The 15434-nt window shown below is 43.6% G+C and overlaps 1 protein-coding gene across 2 annotated transcripts; it reads left to right on the top strand.

Annotated features, from left to right (window-relative positions):
- Positions 1-3185: 3185 nt before the first annotated feature.
- LOC109903479 (uncharacterized protein KIAA0895-like) lies at positions 3186-14849 on the top strand. 2 transcript variants are annotated; one of them, XM_020500227.2, is made up of 7 exons: positions 3186-3544; positions 5001-5770; positions 7609-7752; positions 10201-10333; positions 10752-11057; positions 12351-12448; positions 13175-14849. In XM_020500227.2, the coding sequence occupies exons 1-7, from the start codon at positions 3520-3522 to the stop codon at positions 13346-13348; spliced, it is 1650 nt and encodes a 549-aa protein (XP_020355816.1). In that variant the 5' UTR covers positions 3186-3519; the 3' UTR covers positions 13349-14849. The 2 variants fall into 2 exon arrangements, with proteins under 2 accessions (XP_020355816.1, XP_031644626.1); XM_031788766.1 differs by having other exon boundaries at positions 3202-3544; positions 5005-5770.
- The last annotated feature ends 585 nt before the right edge of the window (positions 14850-15434 follow it).

Raw genomic sequence — 15434 nt, 5'->3', positions numbered from 1 at the left:
AAATAGAGTCGCAATTCAACGGCTCAGACACGAGACAGGGTTTACAGTCAATCACAGACTACAAGAAGAAAACCAGCCCCGTCGCGGACCCCGATATCTTGCTCCCAGACAAACTAAACAACTTCTTCACTCGCTTGAGGAAAATACAGTGCCACCGACACGGCCCGCTACCAAAACCTGCGGACTCTCCTTCACCGCAGCCAACGTGAGTAAAACATTTAAACGTGTTAACCCTCGCAAGGCTGCAGGCCCAGATGACATTCCCAGCCGCATCCTCAGAGCATGCACAGACCAGCTGGCTGGTGTGTTTACGGACATATTCAATCAATCCCTATCCCAGTCTGCTGTTACCACATGCTTCAAGAGGGCCACCATTGTTCCTGTTCCCAAGAAAGCTAAGGTAACTGAGCTAAATGACTATCGCCCCGTAGCACTCACTTCCGTCATCATGAAGTGCTTTGAGAGACTAGTCAAGGATCATATCACCTCCACCCTACGTGACACCCTAGACCCACTCCAATTTGCTTACCGCCCCAATAGGTCCACAGATGACGCAATCGCAATCACATTGCATACTGCCCTAACCCATCTGGACAAGAGGAATACCTATGTAAGAATGCTGTTCATCGACTACAACTCAGCATTTAACACCATAGTACCCTCCAAACTGGTCATTAAGCTCGAGACCCTGGGTCTCAACCTCGCCCTGTGCAACTGGGTCCTGGACTTTCTGACGGGCCGCCCCCAGGTGGTGAGGGTAGTAAACAACATCTCCACCCCACTGATCCTCAACACTGGGGCCCCACAAGGGTGCGTTCTCAGCCCTCTCCTGTACTCCTTGTTCACCCATGACTGCGTGGCCATGCACTCCTCCAACTCAATCATCACGTTTGCAGACGACACTACAGTGGTAGGCTTGATTACCAACAACGACGAGACGGCTTACAGGGAGGAGGTGAGGGCCCTCTGAGTGTGGTGTCAGGAAATACAACCTCACACTCAACATCCACAAAACAAATGAGATGATCGTGGACTTCAGGAAACAGCAGAGGGAGCAGCCCCCTATCCACATCGACGGGACAGTAGTGGGGAAGGTGGAAAGTTTTAAGTTCCTTGGCGTACACATCACGGACAAACTGAAATGGTCCACCCACACAGACAACGCGGTGAAGAAGTTCCAAATTTGGCTTGTCACCAAAAACACTCACAAGCTTTTACAGATGCACAATCGAGATCATCCTGTATCACCGCCTGGTACGGCAACTGCTCCGCCCACAACCGCAAGGCTCTCCAGAGGGTAGTGAGGTCTGCACAACGCATCACCGGTGGCAAACTACCTGCCCTCCAAGACACCTGCACCACCCGATGTCACAGGAAGGCCAAAAAGATCATCAAGGACAGCAACCACCCGAGCCACTGCCTGTTCATCCCGCTATCATCCAGAAGGCGAGGTCAGCACAGGTGCATCAAAGCAGGGACCGAGAGACTGAAAAACAGCTTATATCTCAAGGCCATCATACTGTTAAACAGCCATCACTAACATTGAGTGGCTGCTGCCAACATACTGACTCAAATCGCTAGCCACTGTAATAATAAAACATTGGATGTAATAAATGTATCACTAGTCACTTTAAACAATGCCACTTTATATCATGTTTACATACCCCACATTACTCATCTCATGTATATACTGTAATCTATACCATCTACTGCATCTTGCCTATGCCGTTTGGCCATTGTACATATTCTTATTAATTCCTTTACACTTGTGTGTATAGGGTAGTTGTTGTGAAATTGTTAAATTACTTGTTAGATATTACTGCACGGTCGGATCTAGAAGCACAAGCATTTCGCTACACTCGCATTAACATCTGCTAAGCATGTGTATGTGTCCAATAAAATTTGATTTGATCACATAACATACCCTATCTCTAGGAGCAGCTTGCCCACAGCCTTCCAACGCCAACGTCATCTCAAACATAGAGAACTCTGCATTCATAGCTTCTCCTGACTCCCCCTTTCTCTTAAAGACATCTCCACGCTTCTTTAACTTTTCCCTACATCTCCTCTTACTCTCATCACACAGGTGCTCACATCTATGAACCGCTGCAAATGCACCACGTAGGACATTTGACTTTTCTTTACTTGATACAGCTGTGATGTTTCCTTCTACCAACACTGGAATTCCATCAGTTTTATCTTTCCCGTATAAAAAAAAAAAACATTTTCCAAAGTGTACCAATTTCGGTCCCTCTAACAATAGTGGAACAAAATTCCTGCCATGCGTCCCTTTTCACTGTCTTAATCATTCTTCTGGCCATTGCTCTCTGTCAAGCCATTCTTAAGTACCTGTAGAGTGGTCTGGAGTTCATCTGAAACGTACCATTGTATTTCACATGATAAAAATGTTTTGATTGGAACAATACAGCCAATGGTTAGGCAGCTGTGGTTTTGGCAGAGGAAACTGATTGGTCAGGACTCAGGAGTAAAAGGTCCTGCCCCAGAGCAAATCTCTACAAATGAACAAAACTTTCTACAAATGTACAAATCTCTTGGTAAGGTGATAACAGTGACATAACTCAGAGAACACGCAGATTCAAAATCTGCAAGTGTATCTTAAATTCACAGTAGAATATTCATACTCGTAAATTCACTTTATGCTTTAAATCTTATTGAATGTATTAAAATGTCAAATTACAAGTTTGCGACCATTCTTAAATCTTTCACACATCATGATAAAAACTTGCGAATCATACTTGCAACCATGAATCATAAATAGTGTGTGATCACGAAATTCAAAATACAAACCCAGGTAGTTCTGTGCTTCTGTCATCATTATAATCCCATAATTCAAGGTCCTACCTTCAGTGAGACATAAGGAGGCTGGAATTTGACCTGCCCGGTTAAATGAAGCATATGCTTTTCTTTATGCCATTGAGTCACACATTTAAAACATGCAGAAATACATGGAATCAGATGAGCAGATATTGAATGAAGCTACATTTATTAAACAATTTGGCGGAATTTGTATGAGGTTTAGTTAAAAAAAAGTGAAAAACATAATACAAATATGTATAAACTGTAATGACACTTTGGAATAATATTAGTTGCAAAAAATCGAATCTCTTGTCTTTTACTGAAAACGTCATCTCACAGAAGCACAATCGTTTCTGTGTGACGTTGCCTGGGCACCATGGAAACCGCTCTTAGCTTGTGTCATTTCTTTCTTCAGTCTCTATAACAGTTTGAGAGCTACAGGAGTACGGAATGACTGATGACATTCTCAGTTATCTGGTTATCTGTTATCGTTATTTGACCATCTAGTTAGTTCGCTAGCTAGCTAATCTTGTTTAGTTTGATCTAGCTAGCTAGTTAGGTTAGTGACAGTTGGTAAACTGGTTAGCTAGCTACATTAGCCAAGGTTACGTATTAGCTAGCTAACGTTAGCTAGCTACTAGTTTTTTTTGCTTGGAAGACGTTGTTGCCAAGAGGTGGTCCACAGAACAAAGACTCGAATCAATGCTCGAATCAATAAAAGTCACTGGTATGTATGCACTTCATCTGTGTATGACTTGAATTTGCTTGAATTAGCTAACATTGGCTTTCCAATCTGTCCAGAAAGCCAGCGACAACAAAAACACACTGCACTTCAAACAGATTAAATGCTTATAATAAATTGTGCTGCATATATGCTGCATTTCCACTCACTCTGAAACAGGCTGTTGTTTTGACATCCGTTAAATGTATATTTTTAATAGTAAAAATGTATTATATTTTTAAATCCGTTCTAGAGCAAAAAACAACAAGCACTAGTATCATGACAGGTCAACAGATAGAGGCCAAGTTGAAAGCTGCATCCTCTGAAGATGGAGAGGGTCAGTTTATGGCTTGAGCGGAGTGAGCTGGTCAGGGAATGGTAGACGATGGTGCTGGAGTCTGCTGATGATCTTGTAGAGACATAATAGACATGTTAGACATTATAAAGCAGTCATAACGTACATGCTTAACTTTTCAAGCACCTTTCAAGACACCAAAAGTCACTTACATACACAAGATAAAAAATCTATAAAAGCACACATTTAAAAGAGTAAGCATATAAAAAGTACACCAACATTGTTATAACAAGTCTAACAATGCATTATTACTGTCAGTAGCTGTTGCAGTACTTGTTAGTACATTGACATGGTCAAGGGATATTTATCCATTCTTAATGTATTTGTTCCATGACCAGCTACTGACTCATCTTTTGGAATGATTCAGCTTGGGCACTGTTATCTGAAATGGTTTGTTTTGAAATCTGTTGTTGCCATGTGATCTGCAGAAGTCCTGAATTGGTTGAGTTGTTAGTGCAGTGGTTGCATAGCTTCCACATCAGTGCTCCTGTCTGAACAAAGTAGTTATACACAGTGTGATGACGCTCCTGGTCAACCAGCCCATCTCACTGGAGCACAGGACACAAGGCTCTGCACTATGGCTGCTACCCTGTCAGACTCTGGAGGCACGACGGGAATCATTTGGCGACACGCCTACATCATAACTGGCTGTGCTTTGTGCATAATAGTCCCACTAAGGACTGCTGGTACAATTGCTATAAAGCTGTAACTGGAGAGGTTGTCGGAAATATCCATTTGGATATGTCCATTTGAGGTCTATGCACTGTGATTCTATGAAATGGAGGAGGATAGAAGCAGCCTTTATTGCCTTGGGCTGAGTGAGTCAGTGTTGCTCTGCAAACACAAACTAATGATATCACCCTCTGAGCTATTGAATAATCCTCTATTGGGTTCTGTAAACAACACATGCACACATGACATAATTCACAGAAATCTAGCTTTAGAGCTGAACTGGCTGCAGACTGAAGAAGCTCCTCTGTCTCGTTCTGTAAGAGGATTAGTCTATGTACTGTTCAGTGAGTGAGTGAGAGAATCTAAAATAAGTAAGCTGCTGCGTCAGTATTACTGACTCAACCCTTGGTCAGTCATCATCACTTGTTGTTTCAGAAAGGCTTCATTGGCCAGAGATGGAGCAGTCTAAGAAGTACCTCCTGAGCTTGACAGTGCCGGTAGAGATGGAGATCTCTAAGAAGTACTCAAGCCCCACTGTGCCGGACAAGCAGCCTCTGAGCCCCACTCAGGTGTGCCTGGAGAAGCTGTCCTCCAGCATCCTCAAGGACCTCTTCACCACAGGAACCAGCAGCTACAATGTGCTCCTGCAGGGCGAGGAGGAGGAGAGACAGAGCCCAAAGCACTCCCCGTACCGCAGGCCCAAGAAGACTGTGAGATGTGCCTCTACATCCAGCAGGTCACACGATAACCACCGCCATCCGTCTGTAACTCCTCTGTTACTGTTGGGCCAGCAGGGCAGCGGAGACACCAGGGACACCAGGCACTCCTCCCACCACCATGTCTTCTCCTCCGCCTCAGGGGGCTTTGCCAGCGGACAAAAGGCAGCCCACAGCATCACGGTCCTGGGTAGCACCATGGGCCTGTCCCCCCGCCCTGTCGCCCGGCCACGGAAGACCTGCTTTTCCAGCTCACCCCGTACCAAGCTGCCCTCACTGCCCAGAGGAGGGGTGATGCGGGAAGGGGAGAACGCCGGAATCAAGAAGCTTTGCATCCTCACTGCCATCAAGCCGTCCAACGTGGAGAAGGAGAAGGTGAAGTTCTTCAAGTCGGACTTTAGCTACAATCCTCAGTTTGAGTACAGCAACCCTGTGTCTCCGCTGGTGCTGGCTCGCCACGACAATGCCTCCGACCGCTTCCTGACACAGGTGAGACCCAGGTCAATTAATTAATAGTGTTTTTTTGGGCCATTTTAAACCAGAAATGTCCCTACACATCAGCTATAACAGTGGAGAGGTGAGGAGCGAATTATCATGCCAATTACTGTTACAGGTAAGTCTAAGGACAGGAGACAAGTTTTATACAACTAAGGCAAGAAGTAGACTAGGCACAACAAACAGTAAGCACTTCCAGAGGTCGGTACAGATGACCTACCCTGTCCTAAATCATGTCCCAAGTGCCCAATACTACTGCTGAGCCGGCTGATTTTAAATAGTGAGGCACATTGTGCCGGGGTCAAGCCCAGAGCCTGTGGCCAAACAATTTCTCTCTGCCAAACCTCTTATTCTCCCAGGACTGAGCTGAAGTAAATATGCTCACTCGGTGAAAGCCACGTAGCCAGGCAGCAGACAAACCCTGACAGACAAGCTTGGATAGATTAGTTGGGGGGGGGTGCTTTAAAACTCAAGCTTAGCACACCAGTCAGGGGGTGGAAAGAGACACCAGTGCTCTCTCTGTCTGAGCTGTAGTCTGGAGATCTATCCACATTAGTATTTATCAAATGGCTATCCACATTAGCCCTTAGAAAGGCCAGATAGCCAACAAGCTACTCTAAAGACAGATCAATAGCTGAGTGAGTATGTTAAAAGTCATGTTGTGATTACCCCAACAAGAGAGACAAGAGAAATCAGACATCATAAAGGTTATTGGATACATGAATATTACTGCACATCTTTGTACCTCACGCAATAGTTAGAATGAATAGAGGGAGAAATCAATTTCCAAGAAAATATTATTTCAAGCACTACTGTAAATGACAGTGATTGTACTAGGTAGCCTGCTGTATAACATATAGTCCAGTAGAATTAATAGAATGTAGTCTGGGCTAGTGTTTTGACTGCGGTTGGAGTTTAATAGCAACCCCTAAGGTGTTCTGTTGTGTGCTTGCTATCTGGGTGACACTAGTATACTGATAGGAACCTATGGCAGCCTCTTTTGTTGAGTGAAGACTACAGAAAATGTAGGTAATGTGATCCTGTGGTGGACGTTGCCGTTTGTGCTATCATGTTTACTTTCTTCCACTCCTGGTATTAGTGTTGTTTTACACATTCCCATTGTGTATAGCTGTGTGGCCATTCACTATACTGATGTAGAATAGAACCCCTTTTTTTTGTGTTGATCCTCAATGCTGACAATCAACTGTTATTAAACTTCAAACGATGAAACACAAATTAGCCTATCTGCCCAACTTCATGTTGTGTAGGCTACCTCATGCAGTTATCTTAACCCTGATAAGCTTCAGGAACTCATTTACACTGTGTGACTTCAACAGCTAATTGTACTATTGCGCAACAACTCCAGTTACTGTACATTTAACAGAACTGACTTGATTTCCAGTCTCTATTTGATCTCTATGGCGTGTGCGCTGGGGCGAGAAAGAGGATGATCTCTGTAATGATCTGTAGGGAGCAGGGACTGTTTCTATTAAGCCACAGCCCTGACCACACCACAGAGAGAAGAGAGAAAGGACTGACCTGTCCTGCCCTGGCCTTGCCACCTGACAAAACAACTCCAAGTGCTATTCCTAAAAGGGAGCTATTTATATAGCCTAATCATAGATAGCTCTTTGCTATGCAGTATATCCCTCCAAACAAATCAACTGAAGAATGGGTTAAGATCTTGTTATTTCCCTCAATATCATCTGAACACATTGTACTCCTGAACTGAATCAAGCCTTTGTAGCTGTATCCTCACTGAGATAACACCTAAGTCCATCATTAGATTTTAGCATAATGTTTTCTGTCATTGTGTTTCTCTCCCCCTACAGGCGGTGCGTATCATGGAGTTGGCCCTCCAGAAGTATGGGAATTATGAGAAGTTTGAGCAAGCCACAGGAGGCAACCTGCTCACCAAGTGCCGTATCTGGTACCTGGTCAAGAAGTACATGGAAAAGGAGGGTTGTATTGGGGAGGTGAGAGGACATGAGCCAGCTGGAGTAATCTGATTCTAGAACTGTGGTCAAGGGCAACTTTTACCTGGAGAATGGTAGAAGGAACCCCTTATCACAGATCCAGGGTCAACTACAGTGCCTTCAGAAAGGATTCACAACACTTGACTTTTTCCACATAATGTCAAAGTGGAATTATGTTTTTAGAAATCTTGAGTCAATAAGTATTCAACCCCTCTGTTGTGGCAAGACTAAATAAGTTCAGGAGTAAAAATGTGCATAAAAGTCACGTAATAAGTTGCATGGAATCTGTGTGCAATAATAGTGTTTAACATGATATCTCTGTACCCCACACATACAATTATCTGTCCCTCAGTCGAGCAATGAATTTCAAACACAGATTCAACCACAAAGACCAGGAAGGTTTTCCAATGCCTCACATAGAAGGACACCTATTGGTAGATGGGTAAAAAAAATAAAAACAGACATTGAATATCCCTTTGAGCATGGAGAAGTTCTTAATTACACTTTGATGTTGTATCATGATTTTTAATAAACTGAACACCGCAACAAAATAACAAAGTAGAAAAAAATGAAAGTGCACAGCTCTGTCAGGCAACAAAACAGCTAAACAGAAAATAACTCCCCACAAAACCCAAATGGAAAATGACAACCTATATATGATCCCCAATCAGAGACAACGATAGACAGCTGCCTCTGATTGGGAACCATACTCAGCCCAAAACACAAAGAAATAGAAAACATAGATTCTCCCACCCGAGTCACACCCTCACCTAACCAAACATAGAGAATAAATAAGGATCTCTAAGGTCAGGGCGTGACACCCAGTCACTACAAAGATACAGGCGTCCTTCCTCACTCAGTTGTCGGAGAGGAAGCAAACCGCTCAAGGATTTCACCATGAGGCCAATTTTTTTATTTTTTATGTTTATTTAACTAGGCAAGTCAGTTAAGAACAAATTCTTGTTTACAATGATGACCTACTAAAAGGCAAAAGGCCTTCTGCGGGGATGGGGAATTCAAAATAAAATAAATAAAAATATAGAACAAAACACACATCACGACAAGAGAGACAACACTACATAAAGAGAGACCTAAGACAACAACATAGCATGGCAGCAACACATGACAACACAGCATGGTAGCAACACAACGTGACAACAAAATGGTAGAAACACATGGCAGCAGCACAACATGGTAGCAGCACAAAAGAGGGTACAAACATTGTTGGGCACAGACAACAGCACAAAGGGAAAGAAGGTAGAGACAACATGATAGAGTCTTTGAATGAAGAGATTGAGATAAAGCTGTCCAGTTTGAGTGTTTGTTGCAGCTTGTTCCAGTTGCTAGCTGCAGCAAACTGAAAAGACAAGCGATCCAGGGATGTGTGTGCTTTGGCCACCTTTTTAACTGAATGTGACTGGCAGAACGGGTGTTGTATGTGGAGGATGAGGGCTGAAGTAGATATCTCAGATAGGGGGGAGTGAGGCCTAAGAGGGTTTTATAAATAAGCATCAACCAGTGGGTCTTGCGACAGGTATACAGAGATGACCAGTTTATAGAAGAGTATAGAGTGCAGTGATGTGTCCTATAAGGAGCATTGGTGGCAAATCTGATGGCCAAATGGTAAAGAACATATATTTTGGTGACCAATGGTGACTTTAAAAGAGTTTAATTGCTGTGATAGGAGAAAACTGAGGATGGATCAACAACATTGTAGTTACTCTACAATACCAACCTAATTGACAGAGGGGAAAGAAGGAAGCCTCTACAGAATAGTGTTGACTCAGGGGTGTGAATACTTATGTAAATTAGATATTTCTGTATTTCATTTAAATACATTTGCAAAAACTAAAAACATGTTTTCACTTTGTCATTATTGGGTAAAATATATGTAATCTATTTTTAATTCAGGCTGTAACACAGCAAAATGTGGTTTAAGTCAAGGGGTATGAATGCTTTCTGAAGGCACTGTATGTTCATCCATCTAGTGGTTATGTCAGAGAGCAGTTCCCAGGTGTCCCATGGTTATAAAAGAACAGCCACACAGATACAGGAGAAGGCTGACATCCCCGACTTGTACAAGGTTTCCATTTCCATGAGCACATCCGCTTTACAGCCCTGTTGTTTTTGTTGAATAAATGAATAATAACTTCTGACACGTTCTGAGCCATGAAGGTCATAGAGACCATGGGAAACAGACATAAGAAAATACCACTCTCCCAGGGCCTGGTTAATCTTGTTCCTCCTAAATCTCCCAAAAGAACAAACCCCCTAAGATCACTATAATTAACATTCTGCACACCCCAATCAAAGCAATTCCCACATAGTAACCCCATATTCTGCTGTGGTACCGTAGCGTTTATTAAGGTAGACGTTTCTTAACCACATATCTCTATGTGGTGTCTTTGCCAGAAAAATCTCAAAATCTCTCCCTCTCTCTGTTGTCAGATAGTGGTCAACGTGACAGACGACCTCCTCTCCAGAGCGTCCATGACGGTGGTGAACAGCCGGCCCACTCTGACCATCAACATTGCCACAGCCCGGGAACACTGGCTGGAGGGCATGCTACGACACGAGATCGGTTGGTACTATAACTCCATTATACCTCTAGGGGTGCTTAGTTTTGTCAAGAGGTGCACAAATCCCAGTGTTTGTTCCAGTATTGCAGCCACACAGTAATTCAAGGGTAACAATGCACACAGTTGTCCTGGATCAGGGAGAATGGGTCAGGAGTGCTAGGTGCAAAATATGTATTGGTTGATAAGAGGCACTTCCACAACCACAGCACATTTAAATGAACACAATCATTACTCATGGTCCTGGACCACTCAATACTGAACTTGCTGTTCGCTCTCAGTAATTCACCGGCCCACTAGTCTGCTCTGCTGTACTCAGCAGCACTATTATTTTTTCTAGGATGAGGTCAGCTTGGGACTCCTCACCCTGGTGGTGCAATATAGCCACTGCGATCATTTCCTGTGTCTGTACCCTCTGCCCAGGCACACACTACTTCCGGGGCATCAACAACGCCCAGCAGCCGTGGAACAGCGGAGTCGGCAGGAAGAAGCACAACCTCCGACCTTTGAACCCCACGGAGGAGGGGCTGGCCAGCATCCACTCTGTCCTGTTCCGTAAGGACCCTACCCTGTGGAGGGCTGCCTTGCTCTACTACACTGTGTACCAGGCCAGCCGCATGTCCTTCTCTCAGCTGTTCCACAGCCTGGGACGCTTCGTCCAGGACCCCAACACACGCTGGGACTATTGTGTACGAGCCAAGAGGGGACAGACCAACACCGCACAGCCAGGTAACTAACACAGACATAACCGTTTGTTCACACGCTCATCCAGATGTAGTATCTTAATTTGAGCCGGTTTGCTACAGCAGGAAAATAATCAATCCTACAGCACCAGGAAATGTGAATTATTATGTGGATTATAATTAATGGACATTTTTGTAGGGGTCGATACATCTTTCGTAAGGGAAAATCAAGTCTGAAATTTGAAGGTGTAAATTGCAAACTTCAGAAGCATTTTTAAACCGCCGATACACTACACGTTCTGAATGTTCTGCATTGCAGGAAAGTTTTCCTGCAACGGAGTGATCAAATTAAGCTCCTACATCTGTACATAGGCAGTCCTGCATGCAGCTACACGCCTATCTCTTACTTGAGCTTTTCCTCCTACTGGAGTCAGCATTTTCTACCAGTCCTTGGCTGTTTTTAACTTAATGATGTGGACTTGGCTGTTTTTAACTTAATGATGTGGACTTGGCTGTTTTTAACTTAATGATGTGGACTTGGCTGTTTTTAACTTAATGAATGTGGACTTGGCTGTTTTTAACTTAATGAATGTGGACTTGGCTGTTTTTAACTTAATTAATGTGGACTTGGCTGTTTTTAACTTCTGATGTAATGAATGTGGACTTGGCTGTTTTTAACTTCTGATGTAATGAATGTGGACTTGGCTGTTTTTAACTTCTGATGTAATGAATGTGGACTTGGCTGTTTTTAACTTCTGATGTAATGAATGTGGACTTGGCTGTTTTTAACTTCTGATGTAATGAATGTGGCCTTGGCTGTTTTTAACTTCTGATGTAATGAATGTGGACTTGGCTGTTTTTAACTTCTGATGTAATGAATGTGGACTTGGCTGTTTTTAACTTCTGATGTAATGAATGTGGACTTGGCTGTTTTTAACTTCTGATGTAATGAATGTGGACTTGGCTGTTTTTAACTTCTGATATAATGAATGTGGACTTGGCTGTTTTTAACTTCTGATGTAATGAATGTGGACTTGGCTGTTTTTAACTTCTGATGTAATGAATGTGGACTTGGCTGTTTTTAACTTCTGATGTAATGAATGTGGCCTTGGCTGTTTTTAACTTCTGATGTAATGAATGTGGACTTGGCTGTTTTTAACTTATAATGAATGTGGACTTTGCTGTTTTTAACTTAATGAATGTGAACTTGGCTGTTTTTAACTTCTGATGTAATGACTGTGGCCTTGGCTGTTTTTAATTTCTGATGTAATGAATGTGGACTTGGCTCTTTCAGTACGTACTGGTGTCATCTCCATGGGCTTTTTGTTGTACATTTCAGGTTGTTTCAGTAAGGACCAGGTTTACCTGGATGGCATCCTGAAGATCCTGAGACACAGAGAGAAGATTGACTTCCAGCTGCTAATGTCCCTGGGGAAGGTGGGTAACAGGGGTCTGTTTAATATGTCAGACTAGGACCCATAGACATAGCAACAGTAGGTTTATCAGGAGGCTGCCTAACCTGCATCCTATGCCTTTTTGTGCGTAATGATTCTTTTTCAAAGGGTTTGCATTACACTGCAGACAGGAGACGCAAAGGGCGATGTGTTTGACTGTACAGCTTTCGTATCGCTCTCCTCTCTCCCTCTCTCTCCTTCACCATAACTACAATGCCTATTTGCACATGAATTTAAATGAGATGCCAGGCTGAAAAAGCTTACGTAAATACAGCAGTACGAGGATAAAGCAGAGCAGACCATATTATGACTTCAGGCATAGAGAGGGAACACATGACTCAATGTGTTTCACACAGATGGGCTTCCAGTGTTACTGCTGTCTGTTCTAGGCATATTTGTATAGCACAGGTGGCCAAACCTCCTCCTAGAGAGCTACTTGGTATGCAGGCTTTTGTTCCTGCCCTGCTCTAGCACATCTGATTCTAATGAGCTGCTCATCAGAGCATGGGTTCACAGTTCCTGGTGTGTTAGAGTAGGGCTGGAACAAAAGCCTGCCTGGAGAAGGGTTGGCCAGTGGCACTCCCTGCTGAATAGAAACCTGCTTCTATTACATTATTCCATCTGGATTGTTTCTGTCTGATGTTTTTGTTTGCTTGTTCTAAAACACATTAGCATGATCTCGATTGTTTCTGTCTGTCTGCTTGCCCAGGTGTCGTACGAGGACGTGGATCGGCTGAAAGGCCTGGCGCAGATGGAGCCCGTGAGGATACCTCACTTCCTGCAGGACACAGCGTGCTACGCTGAACAGCTGGAGAAGATCATGGAGGTCAACCAGCTGACTGACGAGGAGCTCAGGGTGCTCATCCGAGACATGGAGGACTAATGGGCCTGCACACTCAGTTACTCCAACACATAGCTTTTATAGGTTAACAGCAACCGGACCAAGATCCATTTGGGATTGAAACGTTTTGTAAATAACAAAGGCATAGAGGTTGTTATAAGGTTGTTATAAAGGTATGTGTTGGAGTACGTGAGTGTGCGGGTTCTTCTGTCCCAGTACCCCTTGAAAAGTGACCATATGCTCCTCATCTGAGCATACCCAGAAAGAAGTGACCCCTGACCCTCCAGCATGCCACACATGCACCGAGCTACTGAGCTACCGAAATCTCATTAAAGTCAGTGACATCATTCACAGTGACAACCCTGCATCTCTCACTACCATCCCCAACAGGCAAAATGGTATATGATGTCATGATGATGTAGTTTCCTGGTTGAAAGATGGTTTTCTACTACGTATGGTAGCTGTGTGACGTGACATGACTTGTGCAGCGTACTGTATTGTATGTAGGGTTTCCCTCTCCATATTTCTCCATCTCTCTATCTCTCTCTTGCACCCCAAAGGTAAGTGCACTTCTATTTTCAATCTTCTGTTCCAAAGACTAATGGGTTCCTATGCTTTTACTGTGCCCTTGGTTGGTTGCTGTTCTGATAGTTGATGTTCAGGGAATTACCCATGAACCAGAGAGAGTGTGTGGTTGTCAGGATCGGGCTGCAGTAAGAGACATACAGGAGAGAGATGGCTATGGTATCATAAAAGCACAACACTGATTAATGACGTGCCAGGTCACAGTGGAGGAAGGCATGTGGAAGAGGCAAACTAACGAAGCACAAGACAGCAGCATAGTGCTGAGATAGTAGGATTGTGATAGCATAGAAGTGCATTGTGGATCATATGTATTTGTGACCCGTTGATGTATCCGGCAAGAGGTTACCTTGGTGCAGCAGCATCAATCCCTTCAAACACCCACCGTCTTAAGATTTGCACTTTTCTCTCCAGCATTTATAACCTTTCACCTATGAACTTTGAACTGCTTTGTTTCTGGCAGTTTCCTTAGAGAAAACCTTATAACCTTACACTGATAAACTCTCCTTGCTGCATTTTTAAAACCAACCAATAGGCCTAGTGTTTTTAAAGGCACAGTACAACAGTAATATTGTACTGTAATGTTTTTCTCCATTTGTCAAACATGATTGACAGGTTGTTGATGTTCTTGCTTTTGGTACCTGTTATGAGAACTGAACACTGTGATATTTGATAAATATTGTTCTATTGACACTTTCACCTAGCCTGGTCCTAGATCAGTTTGTGCTGTCAGATCACAAACTGATCTGGGACCAGTCTAATTTTGACCTGATGTAGGTAGCATGTTTGCTGCCGATACTTCACCACAAATGGCCCTGGGCATGATCCAACTGTATGATGAGCACTATGTATTGTATTGCACTGTATTTGAATACCTCTTGATGTTCACTGAAGCCCCGGGAAACCCTAATAAAGTGGATCCATCACCTTGGAGACTTCTGTCTCAATCTGAGGAAAGAGGTGTTGCAGTCACCTTGTCACTTCATTCATCTCAGGTTTCGCTGTGAGACTTGACTCCATTGTGGCTCTGTGTTTATTGGCACCTACAAGTACTGACATGCTGGACAATAGGCCTCTGTCTACACGGATCACCAACAAGAACAGGGCCTCTTGTCCTGGGCGGTCACTCTGCTCCATAGAACCTGTGTTGTATTCACTAGGCATGAAATGGAAGAAAACAGGCTGAAACAGGGAGGTACTATCTGAACTTGTCCAATAAGAAATGCTTGTTTTAATTTTCTGTTCCAGAATGTTTTTCTACTGGTGTGCCCTGATTTGTTAAATGGATAGGTGATTGTCCTACTCGAGGAGACAACTTCATAGTGGGGGCTGGTCAGGAGGTGTTTTATATGGTTAGATATGGGTGTTTATCAGTGGAGGCTGCTGAGGGGAGGACGGCTCATAATAATGGCTGGAATGGAGTCAGTGGCATGGTATCCACCACATAGAAACCATGTGTTTGATACCATTCCATTGACTCCATTTCAGCCATTATTATGAGATAGACCGATAGACGATAAACACCAGTGAAGGCTGCTGAGGGGAT

The sequence above is a fragment of the Oncorhynchus kisutch genome, linkage group LG14, assembly GCF_002021735.2.
Source record: "Oncorhynchus kisutch isolate 150728-3 linkage group LG14, Okis_V2, whole genome shotgun sequence".
Taxonomy (NCBI): Eukaryota; Metazoa; Chordata; class Actinopteri; order Salmoniformes; family Salmonidae; genus Oncorhynchus; species Oncorhynchus kisutch.
Note: the sequence above shows the minus strand (reverse complement) of the source record. Positions and strands in the feature narration are given on the sequence as shown.